Genomic DNA, 18,035 nt, shown 5'->3' on the forward strand with positions numbered 1-18,035 from the left:
GACGGGCCGTCATCTTTAGAGCAGTGCAATTTGGCAGTGGTTGGTGAGAAACTATACAGAAGATGAGGACTGTGTGAGCTCAGCAAGGAACCAGAGCCAAAGTGTCAGCAACATCTGTACTAGAAGCTCTTGGACTTGATTTTACATAAAAATAACTGTAAATACTCTAAAGCGTAGCTCTGGGAAGACGAGACAGAAAAGTGGTTAAGAAGGGGTTCTGGGGGGGGAAGGGTACAGCTCAGTGGTGGAGCATGTGCCTCGTGTGCACGAGGTCCTGGGTTCCATCCCCAGCACCTCCATTAAAAATGAATAAATAAACCTAATTACCCTTCCTCCGCCCCTCCAAAAAAGAAAGCTTCTAGAGGTAGACTGCTTGGATCTTACTGCTTCCAACAAGCCAAGTAACCTTGAGCAACGACTTTCGTGCTCTGTGCCTCCGTTTCCCATAGTATTAACGAGTACTTACCCAAAAGGAGATTGTAGTAACTAAACGAGTTAATACGTATTAAGCATCTGGCAAATAATAACTGTTCAGTGAGCATTAGCAATTGGTGGAGTCTGTGAAAGCACTTAAAGACATACAGTCTATCAGAATTGTTAAATTTATCAGAACTGTGTAATGATTTCTCTATTAAGAACTTTTCCGACACCCTTATCACAGTTTAGGGCCAGTTGGGCACTGCTGCACTGACTGGTAAACATGAACGGGTGGAGATGGCAAACACATAGCACAGATCATGGATACTACATCTTTTAAAATGACCTGGGCTAGACACCTTTCACACATGGTCCCTCCCAGCCAGGCGGAAGGCTGGGCACAAATTTTGCCAAGGAGGAAACTCTCCTCTCCTCGGCTTTCTTCAATTACCCCGCAGTCTCGTCTGCCATATGTTCTCTTTGTCCACAGTAGAGGACCTTCTTGTGCTGTTTAAAAAAAAAAAATTTTTGTTCATCTCCACGTTTTTTCCCCCAAATGTGGACACTATTTGTGCGCCCAAATAAAAGAAAACAGAAATTTGCTTTGATTGCACTGTCTCATACTCAATGATGGCATGTGGCCCTCTTATTGAATACCATCTGGATGGAAACCATAATTCTACTAAAGTTAATTCAAGTTCGACTCGAGTTTCTTTGACTCTGACCTAGTATTTTCGGTTTGGAAATTCAACCTTCAACATTCAACATTGGTTGAAACTAGTGTAATAACTTGACTTGTTGGTTTAACTCAGTCTCCTTCTATAGAACGTGTTCTTGTTAAATCATGTTAAATCTTTAGTGGTTTTGTTTGAACTGAAGACTGTGGCTTTACAAGGTAGCTTTCATCTCCAGGACCACTTCCTCCCCCAAACACATACTAAAAATTAGGCTTTTCATAGTCAAATATGTATCACCAGGGAATTTGCGTTATCTGTTGAATATGCAGTTGTTAAACCCTGGTGGTAAGTTGCAGGACTGGCTTTGAATTGTGTTTCATGCAGTCATTCATTTTCCTGCAGTGACCTGGATATGCCATTTGCCAAGTGGACCAAGGAGCAGGTTTGCAGTTGGCTTGTGGAACAGGGCTTGGGGTCCTACCTGAATTCTGGCAAGCACTGGATTTCATCTGGCCAAACACTTCTGCAGGCTTCTCAGCAAGATCTAGAGAAGGTGACTACTTCTCTATTTTGTTTACACAATGGAGACAGAGAGAGAGAGAGGACATGAACGTAGAGTTGTTTTATCCTCCAGAAAGGGGGGGGGGGGTGGGTAGAGCCCCTGAGCACTCTGGGGAAAGTTTGGGTTTCCTGCTTCATGCCTGTTTTAGCCCATGGACCTCAAAGGAAGGACCTGGTCTTAATGATTCCTTATAAAACACTTAGGCCACTGGGCATTTTAATGAAAAATAATTTGTATGGCCATCACAGTACACTTTCAGCTCATATTTTTCAGAATCGTTCTGTGGCTTTATCATTGACCCATCTTCTTAATGAAAGATACACAACTTAATTTCACTTTACAAAAGGGGGGGGAAGAGCCCCAAACTTTATGTCCCGTTATGTAACATTTCTTCCCAATTGTTTAACATTTAGTGTAAGATGAGAGTAGAATTCCTGTTCTGCCTGTCTTGCAAAGGCAGGAGGTTAGTGAGAAATATCTAACATAGCACTAAACCAGCCACAGTGGTCTTGGCTTTCTATGGGCCTTTGGTTCAGCAACATTTCAGAGCCCAGGGTAGCATTCTGACTTAATGTAATTGTTGGGTCTTCAATGCTAGTAGCTTCATTTTAGAGGAATTTGTATCCTTTGCCAGTGGCGTCCAGCCCCTGTTGACAGAGCTGTAAAGCCAGTGTTTCTGTTTATTATTTCAGGAACTTGGAATCAAGCATTCGCTTCATCGAAAGAAACTCCAGCTGGCACTGCAAGCCCTGGGATCTGAAGAAGAAACCAATCATGGAAAGCTGGATTTCAACTGGGTCACTAGTAAGAAGAGGTTTTAAATTTATGAGTGAATGAATACATGAATTTTATATATATATATATTTTTTATATATTTATACACTCACAGCTGCTTTCCCTTTTTCATCACTAGAACAGGTGTTCTGTGGCTCAGTAACGACACTGATTTCTATCCCTAGGATGGTTGGATGACATTGGCCTCCCCCAGTACAAGACCCAGTTTGATGAAGGACGGGTCGACGGTCGGATGCTCCACTACATGACGGTTGTAAGTGCCTCTCTCCTGTGGTTGGAAGGGGTTGAAATTATTCTTCTCTGAGAAACACAGAAACAGAGTGAGCTTAATGTTTCCATGGTGATTCCACCAGGGGCAGGCATGTTTTTCCGATAAGTTGAAGTTGTAGGCTTTGGTCATGGCAGCAGCCTTGGGAAGTTTTGAAACCCTGGTTTAAGCTCCATGAAACCTCATGTAAACTAAACTATCTAGAAAGTTGATTTTATATTTATGCACAGTGTTGACACTGAAGGGTACACTTCGGGTGAATTTTATGGTACGTGAATTATAGCTCATAAAAATGTTTAAAACAGAATGCAGAGTTTTGCAGCCCCGGCAGTTTCTAATTGACATATGCGTAGGAGGGGCTGCCCTCTGACCTGTCATGCCTTTGGACTTTCTTCTCCCTTCCCTGCCGCTTTGGAGAGCTGTTCCCTGAAGTCCCCTGACCCTTCTCACTTCAGCCCAGTCCTGCTGGAGTCTCTGGGGAAAGGTAGACCTGGACTCCGAATCCTTCATTACCACTTCGTATTCCGGGGCTTCCACCCAGCGGGTCGCAGGGCTCTTCCCTACTTCGCAGCAGTGGGGAGAGGTGGGTTCCAGGAGAACTGGTTCTGAATTCCACGGTACCAGGAGCGTTCTACCGAAGGTGGATTACTTTTATGTAAATGGCCTTCCCTGGGCTGGGCTGCAGAACCGGCTACCATAGATACGTTTCTAGATAAATTGAAGGTGTCAAGCAGCCAACTTACTAGGAATTGTTCAGTATGAAAGAAATTTGGGATTCAGCCCATGGGGTTTGTTTTCTTCTCCTTCACTGAACCAAAGTCTGAACCGTGGGGGACATGTCATGTAAACCACGGGTTAAAAGAACACTAGCTTGTGGTGTGTTGCACACTTACTGTGTTCCAGGCGCTCTTTCAAACACTTTTCGCATAATGCATACTCAGATCTCAGCCATCCTTGAGCTGGCATTCTTCCTATCCTCAGCTTTTCGATGGGGAAACGAAAGAATTGAGAAATGAGGTACCTTAGCCAAGTTTCCACTGTAGAAAGCAGTTCTTAGAAAGTAGTAGAAAGTTATAGAGCAACTGTGCCTCTCGCCTGCCTGTCTGGGAGTGAGTACATCGTGTGGGAATGTGACCAGATTCAGGCTGAAAATCACAAAAGATAAACATACAACTTTGTCACGGTCAGAGAACACATTACCGTGAAAGATTTGACCCCAGAAACCCTAAATCACGAAAAGTCCACTTCAGTATGGTCTCCTGGCCTGGCTCCTGGGTCAGAAGGACCTGGTGGGAAACCTGGTGACGTCTGATTAGAGTCTGGGGTTTCGGTTGAATTGTATTTTTGTTTCTGTTAATTTCTTAGTTTTGCTGAATATCATGGTAATAATGTAAGATGTCAGCACTAGAGGAAGCCACATGAAGGGTCTGTGGGACGCTGTAGTATCTTTGACAGCTCTTCTGTAAATCTAAAACTAAAAATAAGAGATTTTTTTAAATCCTCCCCAAAAGAGTGTATTTTGATTTAAAAGAATATGGCCCTTACTTTTAAAATCCCTTAAACTAAAGTAATTAACATTTCATTTACTTTGTAAATATTATGCATTTTAATTTTTTTTTTTAATCTGGCAGACTTTGTTGAAAATAGCCTACGTGGAAGTGTTTTGAATGGGTATCTCAGTCTTAGATTAAAACAGGCTAAATGCCTTTTCTAACTTATCATAAGGCACTGCTTTTAAGAAATAAACCTAGAAAAAATTCAGGAAATAATCTTTGCTCAGTTAGTAGCCTTAAGAATGTAAAATGTTTTATAATCTTATTTTTTAAAACATTTTTTATTGAGTTATAGTCATTTTACAATGTTGTGTCAAATTCCAGTGTATAATTGTATTTTTAAAATATTTCTATAATAGATTAATTTTTCCCCCACAAGAAATGTATTATCAGGAAGGTGTGCCTAAAATGGATGTTTTCCTTGTTTATTTTCTGGGTGTGTTTGGAAGTAGACTGGTGCTTATCTTGACACTGCCCCCTAAATCACCTTCTTTTAAAGTAATTTGTTTGGGTGTGTTTGGTGTGTGTGAAAAGTTCCCAGTAGCCACAGACACCTGGTGAAAGTTACTCCTTAAAGGGATCCCACGGTGATACGTTGCAGCTCGTAACTTCATCTCTCTTCTCTCCTTTACCCTCACCAAAACCTTTGTATTCATTGACATAATTTTTTCCAAAACTGTTCACAATGCCTACTAGATAAAGCACAATAATCTAAAAGCAGAGATTTCTTGAGGCTGGGGAGATTCTGTAACACGATCACTCTGCCAGTTTTCCCCAAAACCGTGATGTGCCTTTGCTCAGAAAGCCGCCTCTCAGTCATCAGTGAATGTTGCCGGCCCTCGGTTACCTGCTTTACCAGATCAAGTCGAAGCGGGTCACCTTTCGTTGTGACCCAGCGAGAGCTTTTCCAGCTGTGTTTTTCAGAGCCGTTCGGTCCAGCAGTCCTGTCTTAGAATGTCTGGCAGAGAGAGAAACAGGTGGAAGTCAGCTTCAGTAGAGACAACATGAATTTTAGTTTTCTTATATGCTGGGGTCTGGGAGAAAATGAATTTTAGTTTTCTTATATGCTGGGGTCCTCCTCTTTTCAGAACAGGAGGAAGGGTTTTGGGACTGACACGCCCTTGGGTCCTATTGGGAGAGAGGCTCTTCTACCTTTTTTTTTTTTTTTTTTTAATTTTTTGGGGGGAGTAATTAGGTTTATTTATTTATTTTTGGAGAAGGTACTGGGGCTTGAACCCAGGACCCTTGTGCATGCTAAGCATGCGCTCTACCACTGAGGTATACGTTCCCCGTCTTCTGCTATTGCCCTGAGAAGGTTCTCCGGCTCTAGGTCAGCTCACTGTGCTCTTCTTTTTGTTCACCTTGTTTTGCAGGACGACTTACTGTCTTTGAAGGTTGTGAGTGTGCTCCACCATCTCAGCATCAAAAGGGCCATCCAGGTCCTGAGGATCAATAACTTTGAACCAAACTGTCTACGGAGGCGGCCATCTGACGAGGTAGCACCGAGGTGGAGGTTCACACAGCCTGCACTTTCCGTGCGTGTGACTGTCCATGTGTGAAAACTGAGCCCCGTTTCCTCTTGGAGCCTGCAGGAAGGGCAGGTTCCTGGCTCCCTCACAGCCTCACATCCAGCCTCGTTTACTTCTTAGGCTTTGTGTTCCTAAATCCCTTCCTTTCGCCCCCAGTGGTGGTTCTACCTGTGTGACAGAAGGCCAGGATTGTGCTTTAGCTGCCATCTCTCCTTTCTTGGGTGTATTTTATTTTCCTGCCTCCTTAAGCCACAGAGTTAAATATCACTACAAAGACTTCCTTTCCTAAAGCTTTATTTGCGTGTAAAAAAGCCGGAAACTCTGTGAAGAGAATTCAAATTAGCAAACACCTTTTGACCTTTTCTCTAAACATTTAGTGGAATGTCTGAGTAACTCTGGCCGCATGGAGCAGACTCTTTAGAACGAGCATTTAGAGCCTCAGTTGTCAGTGACTGAAGCTCTGGGTGGTTGTCTGTTCCCGTAGAACAGCGTCACCCCATCAGAAGTCCAGCAGTGGACCAACCATCGGGTGATGGAGTGGCTGCGCTCCGTGGACCTGGCGGAATACGCCCCCAACCTCAGAGGCAGTGGTGTCCACGGCGGGCTCATGGTAATGCTCTGTTGTAATTTAAAATGGACTTCTTACGGGGAGAGGGTAGAGCTCAAGTGGTAGAGCGCATGCTTAGCATGCACGAGGTTGTGGGTTCAATCCCCAGTACCTCCTCTAAAAATAAAAAGATATGAGTAAACCCGATTACTTCCCCCCCCCCCAAAAAAACCCTAAATAAATAAATCACTCTCAAAACGGACTTCTTACCATTTTGTTTCCATTAGTCAAATGAGGAGGATGTAATCAGTTTGCTCATCATAATCCTAAAGTCATCTGAACCCTCCTGCACTATTTCTAGTTAGTCTTTGCTTTCAGAGTATTCTTTCCCATTTTTTAAAATTTATATTGTGTAACTCTCAGTTGGATTTAGACCCATTTCTCCTCTACTGTCCTTTCGTACGTTGGATAACGTCTGGCCACTGGCTTTCCAACGATCATGTTTTAAAACCTCCGCAAAGGTAAAAACTATAGTTCTGCACATTGATGTTGCATAAGGAGTTGGCCCCCAAAGGGACCACTTCAGAGAGGTGGAAGCCCCAGCTTTGTAACGCCTGGATGTCAGGGCCAGCTCTGCTTCTCACTCGCTTGGGCAAAACAAAACAAAACAAAACAAAAGATTTTAAATTGAAGATCAAAGTCCATAGTCTGTCTATCCCACTGGGCTGTTGAGAGGTCACTGGAGATAATGAAACAGCTTTGCAGATTATAAAGCACAGTGCGGAAAGATGCTACATGGTGCCTCAAACAGTCTTAATTTTTCTTATAGGTTCTAGAACCTCGTTTTAATGTAGAAACAATGGCTCAGTTATTGAACATCCCACCAAGTAAGACCCTGTTGCGAAGACACTTGGCCACTCATTTCAACCTTCTGGTCGGAGCTGAGGCCCAACACCAGAAGCGTGATGCCATGGAGTTGCCAGATTATGTGCTTTTAACAGCTACTGCCAAAGTGAAGGTTGGTTCAAGCTCATCCCATTGAATAACTGCCTACAGCAGAGGCTCAGTTTTGGATTGTTACCTGGCTGTCCCATTTTCTGAGGTTTACTAAATGTTGTGGATGGGTTGAAGGTAAACGCATCTTTAAGGTAATTAGGAAAATGCATTTTTGAAGGTTTCCTTCTGGGGGAATCTTCGCTCAAATCGTTTATTTGATTAGCGTTAACAGTAGGAAAGAGCATGACGTTGACTTCTACAGCTGACGTACTGCCGACGCAGAAGGCCCGTGACTTGGGCCCACTTTGATTGCAACTATCCTACAGATAAATCAAGCATAAGAGGAGGATCTCTTCTCATAATTAACCACCTTGGAAATTAGGGAAAGATATTTAAGAAATGATTCAAGGTAGACCAGCAGAGAGTGGATATTTCCAGTTCTACCTAGAATTTGGATCATACCAAATTCAGATCACATTTTCTTCTTTAAGTCATTCCTTGGTGAGCTCTCTGACTCTGTTATTTCAACTAACTTAATGGGGAGGTAGAGTTTCTTGGCTCCTCCACTAAAACGTACAGAGTTCTTTTTTTTTTTTTTTTTTAACCCTCTCTACCTGCCTGACACTTTCTCTTTAGCTCCCTTTCTCCCTTAAAAGATGTGCCAGGTTTGAAACCTCTGGGAGATTCTGTTCTTAAATTCTCAGCATCAGCCCGATGGCCATCTCCCTGACATTTGGTCTCAGGGACTATCCAGTGACTAAGATGGAGCTGCTCTTCCGTCACTGGAAGTTCTCTCTTCAAAAGAGCGGAATTCTTTTAGCAGTCACCAGCCCTGCTGTGGGAGCATAACGGGCATGCAAGGCAATCATAGCCTCACCCAAAAAGAAAGTATAGTAAAGGCCATTTTCTGCCCATCTTAGCTTGGAAAACCTTGCAAAATTGGACTCAGCCCTGAGACATCTCATTGCATTAAGTTCTGTTTATCAAAACTAAGGCTCTTGGCATATTTTGCTATTCACAATGACTCCCCAGCTAGTTGGTTTAAATAAGGAGAACAAGATTGATCTTCTGAGATTCATAATAAGGATGATTTATCATATTTGGATACATCGTTCACGTGCCTTAGATGCCTTTGTTTTTGTTAACACCCGTTTAATTATCAGATTGCTTTTCTCTACAGATGGTGTCAATAATTAAATTATACATGTTATTGGTTGTTTGTCATATGAATTTTATCAAGTCCTTGCACATCTGTGTTTGCTTTACTTTTAAAAGCCAAAGAAACTCACCTTCAGCAATTTTGGGAATCTGAGAAAGAAGAAACAGGAAGATGGGGAAGAGTATGTTTGCCCAATGGAACTGGGACAGGCATCAGGAGGTACCAAGAAAGGATTTAAGCCAGGTCTGGACATGCACCTGTATGACGAGGATGATCTGGACCGGTTAGAGCAGGTAAACGTAGCACTGTGTGCCTCTTTTCAAGTTCTTCCAAGACTGAAGCACTAAATGAAAACTTTGTGCCTTATGGCTACTAACCAAAGAAATTTTCTTCAAGTACCTAAGAATAGAGGTAATAATAAGGTAATAACTATGAGCACTGACAGATGGCTCACTCCATTCCAGGCACTACCCTAAGAACTTAACATACGTAAACGTTCAGGGTAATCCTAAAACACAGGGAGTATTGTTAGCGTCATTTCAGAGATAAGGAAGCTGAGGCACCAAATGGTTAGGTAACTTACCCAAGACAGAAGAGCTGGTAAGATGGCTGGGATTCCAACCTGCCAGGCTGGCTTCACAGCATGTGCTGTTTACCTGTGTCGCAGTATGAAATGTATGTATAAAACAAGGCAGGCGTGGACAGCTCATACTGCTTAGCCTTTTCAATATGAGATCACAGAGCATTGCCTTCCAATTAACAATCCTTTGGTGCCATTGGCAATGTCCAAGCGTGAGGTCAGATGTGCCGGCAAAGTGTCTCCTTTCATTTTTAACGTCCAGCTGCAGCAGGGAGAGGAGATGCCACCAGAAGTGTTCTGTTGCTCCCACCCCGTTCAGTACCCACTTGCATGATTTCTTCTGTGAGACTCGTGTTCATTTCGCCGCCCCTTCCTTGAAATTATGCAAATGGGGATGTCATGTCATGGTACGTTCATTGCAGATGGAAGATTCAGAAGGGACAGTGAGGCAGATAGGTGCGTTCTCCGAAGGCATCAACAATCTAACCGTAAGTTGTAAAACGAACTGAAAACGCGTTTGAAAATGACCCCAAAGGACCGCGTGTGTGGTGGAGGGTGCAAGGCGCTGAGCTCTGCTTCTCGGTGTGTGTGACCCCGTCTCCTTGTCTTCCAGCACATGTTAAAGGAAGACGACATGTTTAAAGATTTCGCCGCCCGCTCCCCCAGCGCCAGCATTACCGACGAAGACTCCAACGTCTGACCGCGGCGCCTGGAGCAGCGCCGGGAGCCCCACATCCTTCTTCCGCTTTATTTCTCAAACCCTCACGGATCTACAGCAAGCAACAGATTGCATATCGTTCGTTTATGGTTCCAACGTCTCCTTTAGAAGTGGAAACGGAACGCAGGGGCTAGATGCCTATTCTAAAGTTGCCGCGAAAACTGAGACACTGGTGAATGAGAGTGTAATTGTTCTTCCTCTATTTAATGTAAAAATCTGTGATATATTCTATTTAAAGTGATGCGTTTGATGAATACTTTATCCTAGTGTTTCCATTCGCGTTAACAGTGTAGAGGATTTGGGAGGTAGCAACCAGCATGTGAATGGTTTTGTCACGTCAGTGTGCCAGCACTGCCACCGTGGAAGCAGGACATTATATGCTCACAAAGTCAACATATGCAATTTCTGTCAGCTTTCAGTGTGCCCGCTAAATGCCAGCCACACCTCCACTGGCCTCTTAGTGTCCTGTTTTTATATATTTTTCTAAATATGTGTATATACTTCGTACATAGAAAATGGAACTTTTATTTTGTGACATAAAGAAGATGGGGAAAAGATCACATTAAAAACAGCCAGTGATCAAAGTCTTCATATACCAGCCAGTTCCTGGGGAGGTCAGGATGATCTTGCTTTGTCCACAAGGGAATTTTAATGATGTTGATCATTCAGACCCAGTTAGTGTATATGAAATACCCCTTCTTTGATGACACATCGCAAAATTGTTGAATACCTTTGTAAGAATTTCAGTCTTAATCTTGGATCTTGTTACCTCCTAAGGAAGAACTTGAGGGACATTTAAATACCACTAACTTGAATGCATTCAGAAACTCCCCACGAATTTGTAGAAATAATTTCCAGAGAAACCACACCAAAACAAAAGCCTTTACAGTATTAAGCTTCTTAGTTTCCTCTTTGCTAATGATCTCATTACATCGAAATACTAACAGTCTGCCTGATGTTATTAATATGTGCCCATTTCTCAGGCTCTCAGCAAATGGGATTTTTTTTTTCTAAGCTGAATATTTGTCTCCATCAGAGTTCAGTAACTCTGAGGCTGCAAAGCTAGTTTCATAATGGCTATAACATGATACTAAAATGAAGTTTATGGCTTTCTGTAGCACGGGGCCCAAATATTCTTTATGAAGAAAATAGAAAAACCCCAACAAAAAAAAAAAGTTACTGTTTATTGTTTTCTAGAGGTATTAGAAAAAATATTCTGTTTTTTAATTCAGTACCACGTCATTACTCATGATAGCCAATGGAGGTAAAGACAGGTTTTCACAAAGTGGCAGAGAGGTGGGCAGCTCCGTATATGCAGGGGACTTACTTCATAAACTGTATTTGATTGGTGGTATGCTCTTTGAAGTTAGCAGCAAGTTACACAGCTTTGCATCAAGGAACCTGTGATACTAAATTACTATTTATTCCTAACTAAAATGATTCGATGCCAATAATAAACCTTTGCTCCCTACCATTCATTATTTGGTAACTGTATCGGACTCATACTGTATTTGTGTTTTATTTTAATGTGAATATATGTCACCATTTGAAAAACGATTTGTTATTCGAACCTGGTTAAAAGTACCAGGAGACTGTTATAGATGCCAAACATCCTTTATTCAGGACATTGTAACATCACTGATGATGTGTGATAAGGTTAAGTTTTTTTGATGATATATATTTTATTTACAAAATATTATACACTGCTGGTATTACCATATGAAAAGGAATAAAGTCAATTGATAACTGCCACATTTTTTTTTTTTTTTTTTTTTGTCTGTTATCTTATTTTCCTTTGCTTGGAATAGCCAGTAGGCTTTATTTCTGATCTAGAGAACAAGAACACCAACTCTTTACAATTCACAAACTCTCATAAATTTGTTTGAGTGGGGTTTATACATGTATCAACAGATAGAAATTTTCTAATTTTTAGTTTTTTTTTAGGGGGGAAGGTAATTAGGTTTGTTTATTTAACAGAGATATTGAGGATTGAACCCAGGACCTTGTGCATGCAAAGCTCACACTCTTACCACTGAGCTGTGCCCTTGCCCAACAGAGCCTTTGCTTGAGAAACTTTTGTATGAAAGGAACCACAGGCAGCTGAGTTGGGAGATAAGGAATCTTGGCACTGGGGTGTCGGAAAAGCAAAGGAAATGACTTGCCTGCCGATTGGAAGAAGTGAGTTGTAGAAAGAAGTAGTTATTTATGTCTGACTCTTTAAAGAACTAAATGTTATTTTGAATTAAACTAAAATTTGAAAAGAGGAAACAGGTCTTGGAAGAGGTTACCAAATATTAACAGTAGAGTGACTATAACTAGGGAACAGATGGTTTTTGTGAAAGTTAGTATCTTTAACTTAATAAACCAGCAGGAATCTACAAGGACAACACACCCAGTTGGCAAACAGCAAGACCTCACATGTTTGTTTAGCTGTGTGTATATATATGCGCTTACCTGTAGAGGCAGAAAACCGGGACCGTGGTGACAGATGGGATTTCACTGCAAAAAATTACGCTAAAACAGAAGTCATTCTGCACAAGGTTCACATGGTTGATTTTTGGAAGTAGTGTTGAGTGGGTGCAGAGAAAATGGGGCAAAAACCATCGCAACAGATGACTCTAAAGGACAGTGAAGAGGTTCTCAGCATCTGTGAGCTGGTCAGTGGAGCTATAGTCCATGCAGCTCAAAAACTGAAGGAGTATCTTGGATTTGAAGACACCCTGGGCAATCTCTGCCCAGCTCCAAACACTCTCAATGAGATCTTCTTAATCCACTTTGTCACCTTCTGCCAAGAAAAAGGAGTTGATGAGTGGCTCACCACCACCAAGATGACCAAGCACCAAGCCTCACTGTTTGGGGCAGACTGGATTTGGACCTTCTGGGGACCCGATAAGCAAATAAGGCTTCAGCTGGCAGTACAGACTGTGCAGATGTCTTCCCTTCCCCGGGTGGAATCTAACCCAGAATCCAGGGCAGAGGCGTCTTCCAGCAAGAGGAGTAGGTTTGAGAAGCTGGAAGAATTCTGTAACTTGATAGGAGAGGACTGTCTGGGCCTGTTTATCATCTTTGGTGTGCCAGGAAAGCCTAAAGACATCAGGGGAGTTGTCCTGGACAGTGTCAAAGGTGAGACAGTGAGTCTGCGAGGAGGGACGGCTGTGGCACAATTCGTCCTGGAAACTGAAGATTGTGTCTCCATCAGGGAGCTGCTTGGAAACTGTCTGAGTAAGAAAGACGGGCTGAGAGAGGTGGGCAGGGTTTATATTAGCATCCTCTGAACTGGAGATGTGTGATAAGACTGACCCGGCCTGTAAGATGAAAACAAAAAAATATTTACCCCCTTGCATCATTTCTTTAGGGTTTTTTTTTCCTTCCCCTGCTCCCTAACTCCATTGAATGAAAACCATCACCTGGGTCAAAACAGATGATTATGGACAGGAGGAAAAAAAAAAAAAACCTGCCTGTATCTCAGGGAAAATTTAATAATTTAGCTTAATTTTTGATTCAACAATAAAAGTGGAGAGGATAATAAAGTCACCTTTAAAGTTTGATTTGGAAAAAGAACCTGAAATAAGTCTAGCATTTGAAAATGTAAAGTGTGTTTTTACTGCTGTGTGTGGTTGGGGGCAGGTAGGGGAAAGTGGAGCGTAAGACGGGTTTAATGACATTGACAAAACTGCTTTAGCTCAGGACTCCCAGGCAAAACCTGGTACGGCTCTCTTCCTCCGATCCCTGCCCTGACCCCCACCTCATCCCAAGCTGCTTCCTCTGCAGAGGGGACCTTGGTGGGATCCCTTCGGTACTCACTTGAGTGTTAGCCTTACCTATGATTTAAACACAGAAACCCATATAACTGTCCTTCGTAATAATGATGAACATTTCTTTAGCATTCATGTATAAAAACCATCTTTACTTTAAAAGCCTGGGTGGCTGTAACAGAACTGTAGGGGAAGAAAAATACTTTTTCCTCTAGGCTTCTAGCAGGTAGAAGCAAAAAGTTGCTTTAAAGTGTAAATGGAAGATGGATTCATTCACACGTGATTGTTAAATGCCTATGACTTGTGCGGCTCTGTCTATGCCCAGCCGGTCCAGCAGTGAAAAGAACAACGTCCCCACCCTCAGGGAGATTCTCTCTCAAAGGTGGAAGATAGACAATAAACAAATACATGCAAATATGTTTTAAATGCATATTTACATAAATGTCAGGGGTGCTGTAAAGAAAGATTAAGCAATGGGTGAGGGGGTAGAGAGTGAAGGAGATACAATTTTATATGGTGGTGAAGGGAGGGCCTCAGAGATCTGAATAGAGAAAGAGAACATCCTTGCAGGTATCTGGGAAAGAGTGTTCTAGGCAAAGGGGACTGCAGATGCAGTGGGAATGCAAAGGGGGCTGTGTGGATGGAGCAGAGTGAGCCAGGAGGAGACGGACAGGCGATAGTTCAGAGAAGTAGCCAGCAAGCAGGAGCAGCAGATCCTACCGGTGAGGACTTCAGTCTGAATGATAGGGGAGAGAAGTGCCTTGATCTGACATAGAATTTAAAAAGTTAAGGAAAGGAATTTTTTTTAATTTAACTATAGTCAGTTTACAATATTGTGTTAATTTCTGGTGTACAGCACAGTGATTCGGTTAAATACATTCCTTCCCATATTCTTTTTCCTTACAGGCTATTATAAGATACTGAATATAGCTCCTTATGCTATAGTAGGACCTTGCTGTTTATCTGTTTTATATATAGTAGTATCTCCAAATCCCAATCTCCCAATTTCTTTCTCCACCCTTCCCTTTCCCAGCTGGTAACCATAATTTTTTTTTCATGCCTGCAAGTCTCTTTCTGTTTTGTAAGTTCTTTTGTGTCATTTTTTTTTAGATTCCACATATAAGTGATATCATATGGTATTTTTCTTTCTCTGTCTGACTTCACTTAGTATGACAATCTCCAGGTCCATCCATGTTGCTGCAAATGGCATTATTTTATTCTTTTTTATGGCTGAGTAGTATTCCATTATATCTATCTATCTATCTATCTATCTATCTATCTATCTATCTATCTATCTATCTATCTATCTATATCACATCTTTATCCATTCATCTGTTGTTGGGCATTTAGGTTGCTTCCATGTCTTGGCTACTGTAAATAATGCTGCTGTGAAATTGGGATGCATGGATTTTTTTCAAATTAGAGTTAAGGAAAGCATGTTAACTCTCTCCGTTCAGTAAGCAGACAAAAATACGCCCAAGAGGCATCTCTCGAAGTTGGTAAGCAATAATTATTACTACTTGGAATGTGCCTGGAGGTTACAGTTCTCAGTCAAATTATGTTTCCTTGCGAACAGTGCCCCCTGTCTGCAGCAGTGCTGTGTAGAGTGGGCTATCAAGGGGGTGGGGTAACAGAGTCAAAAGAGTCTTCCACTTGGTGTCAGATGTGAGTTTGAGTCTCAATTCTCTTAGGAGCAGAGTCTAGTGGTTTAACTCTGTTTTCTTACTTGTAAAATGGGAATGACTTCAACTAATTCAAAGGAGATAATGCATGTTACATTTTTCTATACTGATAGTATAAGCTTCCCAAAATTTTGAAGAGTCTGGTACAAACTGTAAGTATTTACAAACAGCTGGAAGCTATAAATCAAACACTCACCATGTTCTTTTTAAATGAAAATAAAAATGTGAAGCTTTCGATTTAAAAAATATTGTATTCTTGTGTTGTTGTTGTTTTTAATCTGCATTTTGGTCTAAAAATTTAAGTATAAAAGTGTAGAAAGGTAAATCTTCAGAAGTCTCACCCCTACCCCCACACCAGTTTACTGTTCACCCTTCCAGAATGTGTACATTAAAAACAGTTACACATATGGAATCCTATGATCTATAAATGCCTTACAATCTACATTTTAGAAAAACAACTATGTATTGTAGACAATTTTCCACGCTAATAATACATTTATTTCCACTTCATCTGCTTTAAGGCTGATATCAGTGGTTCTCAATCCTGCCTGCATCTTAGATTTACTTGGGAAACTCAAAACAGATCACCAAGGCTATAAATATACGGAGACCAACTGATCAACATCTCAGAAGGAGGGGACCTAGACAAATTTTTTTTAACCTCCTAATGTGAGTCCAATGTTCAACCAGGATTAAGATATATGCATAGGTAGCGCTACACTGTATGTACATAGCATAATATATTTATACTGTTTTGGTGGATATTTGAGTTGCAGGGTCCATCCATATACCTAGATATTTGCATATTGTCTATTTTGCCGTGTTTGTGAATAGACATGGTTTATTCATTCACTTTTTTGTAAGTGCATATTTACTTGTTTTTGAGTTAATTTTTTCCAGTGTTATTGAAACAGAATTGACATGCATTACTGTATAAGTTTAAGGTGTACGACACAATGATTTTACTTACACATATTATGAAATAATTACAGCGATAAATTTAGTTAACATCCATCATCTCCTATAGATACAAAAAAAAAAAAGGAAAAAAATTCTAAGGGATGAGAACTCTTGGGATCTACTCTCTTAGAAACTTTCAAATATACACACAGCAGAATGAACTATAGTTATGTTGTACATTACATCATTAATATTTTTAATCTTGTAACGAAGTTTGGCTCACTCTTCTTATAAAGAAGTTAGTTTTGATTAAAAATAGCTCTCTGACAAAGTCATTGGATTGATGCGGGTTTCAAATATAGTAAAAACCCATCATTAAAAATCTTGACATTTAACACTGTTCTGCACAGGACTGACTATATAATTTGTGGGGCCCAGTGCAAACTGAAAATGTGGAGTCCTTTGTTAAAAAAATTATTAAAAATTTCAAGACAGGGACAGTGGAGCATTAAGCCAAGCGCGGGGCTCTTCTAAATAGAAGTCACAAGCCCGTGAAACTAGCGTGGCTTCTACAGAATTTTTGGTTATTTGCTCATCAAGGCTGAAGAGAAGATTTTTATCATGAGTGAGTAATTGCACCTCTAAGATCTTTTCCAACTGAAAAATTACATAATTCATAGCAACTCCTACGTACATCATTGTACATTCTTTACTCTCTGCACTGCAGGAAACATTTCATTATTGCCTGGTGATGGCATTACACATGATTTTTAACTTTTAATATAGAATGAACTTTATAGTACTTGATGCCTAGGAAAACAAGCATTTTTCTGGCTCCTTTAATTCTAGTCTTAGCAATGGACTTTAGTCTTAGGGAGAGGGTAAAACAAAAGATAGAAAGCACAGGCAGTTAGAAGGAGGAACAAAGTCTCTTAACATCTTGCTCAGAAATGGAGAAGTCTCTGGATATGAACTAATTCTATTAGGGTTCATACTTATTTGTCCCTAAATTTCTATGGGATAGGACGTCTACTTTATCTACTAAAACACACAAAATCAAGAGGAAAAAAAGTGGCTGTTGCATTGATCCTGAGCTTAATTCCAATGGCCACCTTTTATATTATGCCATCTGAAACACAACTCACATAATCACAATGGTCCTCATGAAGATATTGTTTCCATTTTTCTTTGAAACTGAAGTTCAGAGAGGTTAGGTGGACTTGCCCAAGATCACAAAGAAACAAAGCCTGGATTCAAATCCCACATCCATCTGACTTAAAGGCTATGCTTTTAATCTTAAAAACAGAGGAGAGGGGAGAACACCATGTGAAGACAGAAGTAGAGATTGGAGTGGTGTATCTACAAGTCAAGGGATGCCAAAAATTGCCAGCAACCATCAGACACTAGGAGAGAAGCATAAACAGATTTCTCCCTCAGAACCTCTGAAATGAACCATCACTTGCCAACACCTGGATTTTGGATTCCTAGCTTTCGGATCTGTGAGAGAATAAACTCCTGCTGTTTTAAGGCACCCGGTTTGTGTTACTTTGTTACAGCAGTCCTAGGAAACCAGCGCACCTAATACTCCACACTCCTGCTTTGGAGCAATAATGGGACAGTAAAAGGCCAGAAAAGATGAGGATGGTGATTATTACAAACACGTGCCCTTATCATGCTATAAAATACTTCTTTTAAAAAGTGAATATATACTCTTTACAAAGACACTGATCTAGTGGAAGATTATGTTGGAATCTGGAAAAGAAATCATGTGATCTAATTTGTTGTACCTGCTGATTGGTGCCCGTGGCACACGGGACGTTCACACGTAGGACACTCTGGGACACCTGCATACCTCTGCTCTGCTTTGGTATGCTCACCAAGAATCACTTGTGTTTGT

The 18,035-nt window shown here is 41.1% G+C and overlaps 2 protein-coding genes across 13 annotated transcripts in view; both read left to right on the forward strand.

The window, feature by feature from the left end:
• PPFIBP1 (PPFIA binding protein 1) overlaps positions 1–11,553 on the forward strand; it is a 153,711-nt gene extending 142,158 nt beyond the window's left edge. For all 12 annotated transcript variants that reach the window (XM_064479144.1, XM_064479148.1, XM_031443893.2 and 9 more), the window contains 9 exons: positions 1,497–1,647; positions 2,349–2,460; positions 2,616–2,704; positions 5,646–5,768; positions 6,286–6,411; positions 7,178–7,366; positions 8,620–8,796; positions 9,506–9,571; positions 9,697–11,553. In XM_064479144.1, the coding sequence (XP_064335214.1) occupies positions 1,497–1,647; positions 2,349–2,460; positions 2,616–2,704; positions 5,646–5,768; positions 6,286–6,411; positions 7,178–7,366; positions 8,620–8,796; positions 9,506–9,571; positions 9,697–9,783 (1,120 nt within the window). In that variant the 3' untranslated portion in view covers positions 9,784–11,553. The remainder of the gene's footprint in view (positions 1–1,496; positions 1,648–2,348; positions 2,461–2,615; positions 2,705–5,645; positions 5,769–6,285; positions 6,412–7,177; positions 7,367–8,619; positions 8,797–9,505; positions 9,572–9,696) is intronic.
• Positions 11,554–11,594: 41 nt separating this feature from the next.
• Positions 11,595–15,443, forward strand: REP15 (RAB15 effector protein). Its single transcript, XM_031443898.2, has one exon. The coding sequence runs from the start codon at positions 12,390–12,392 to the stop codon at positions 13,074–13,076; it is 687 nt and encodes a 228-aa protein (XP_031299758.1). The 5' UTR covers positions 11,595–12,389; the 3' UTR covers positions 13,077–15,443.
• The last annotated feature ends 2,592 nt before the right edge of the window (positions 15,444–18,035 follow it).

Source organism: Camelus dromedarius, chromosome 25 (assembly GCF_036321535.1).
Source record: "Camelus dromedarius isolate mCamDro1 chromosome 25, mCamDro1.pat, whole genome shotgun sequence".
NCBI classification, from domain to species: Eukaryota; Metazoa; Chordata; class Mammalia; order Artiodactyla; family Camelidae; genus Camelus; species Camelus dromedarius.

Coding starts and splice junctions, on each gene's coding strand:
- REP15 (XM_031443898.2), top strand. CDS start 12,390: ATGGGGCAAAAACCATCGCAACAGATGACTCTAAAGGACAGTGAAGAG.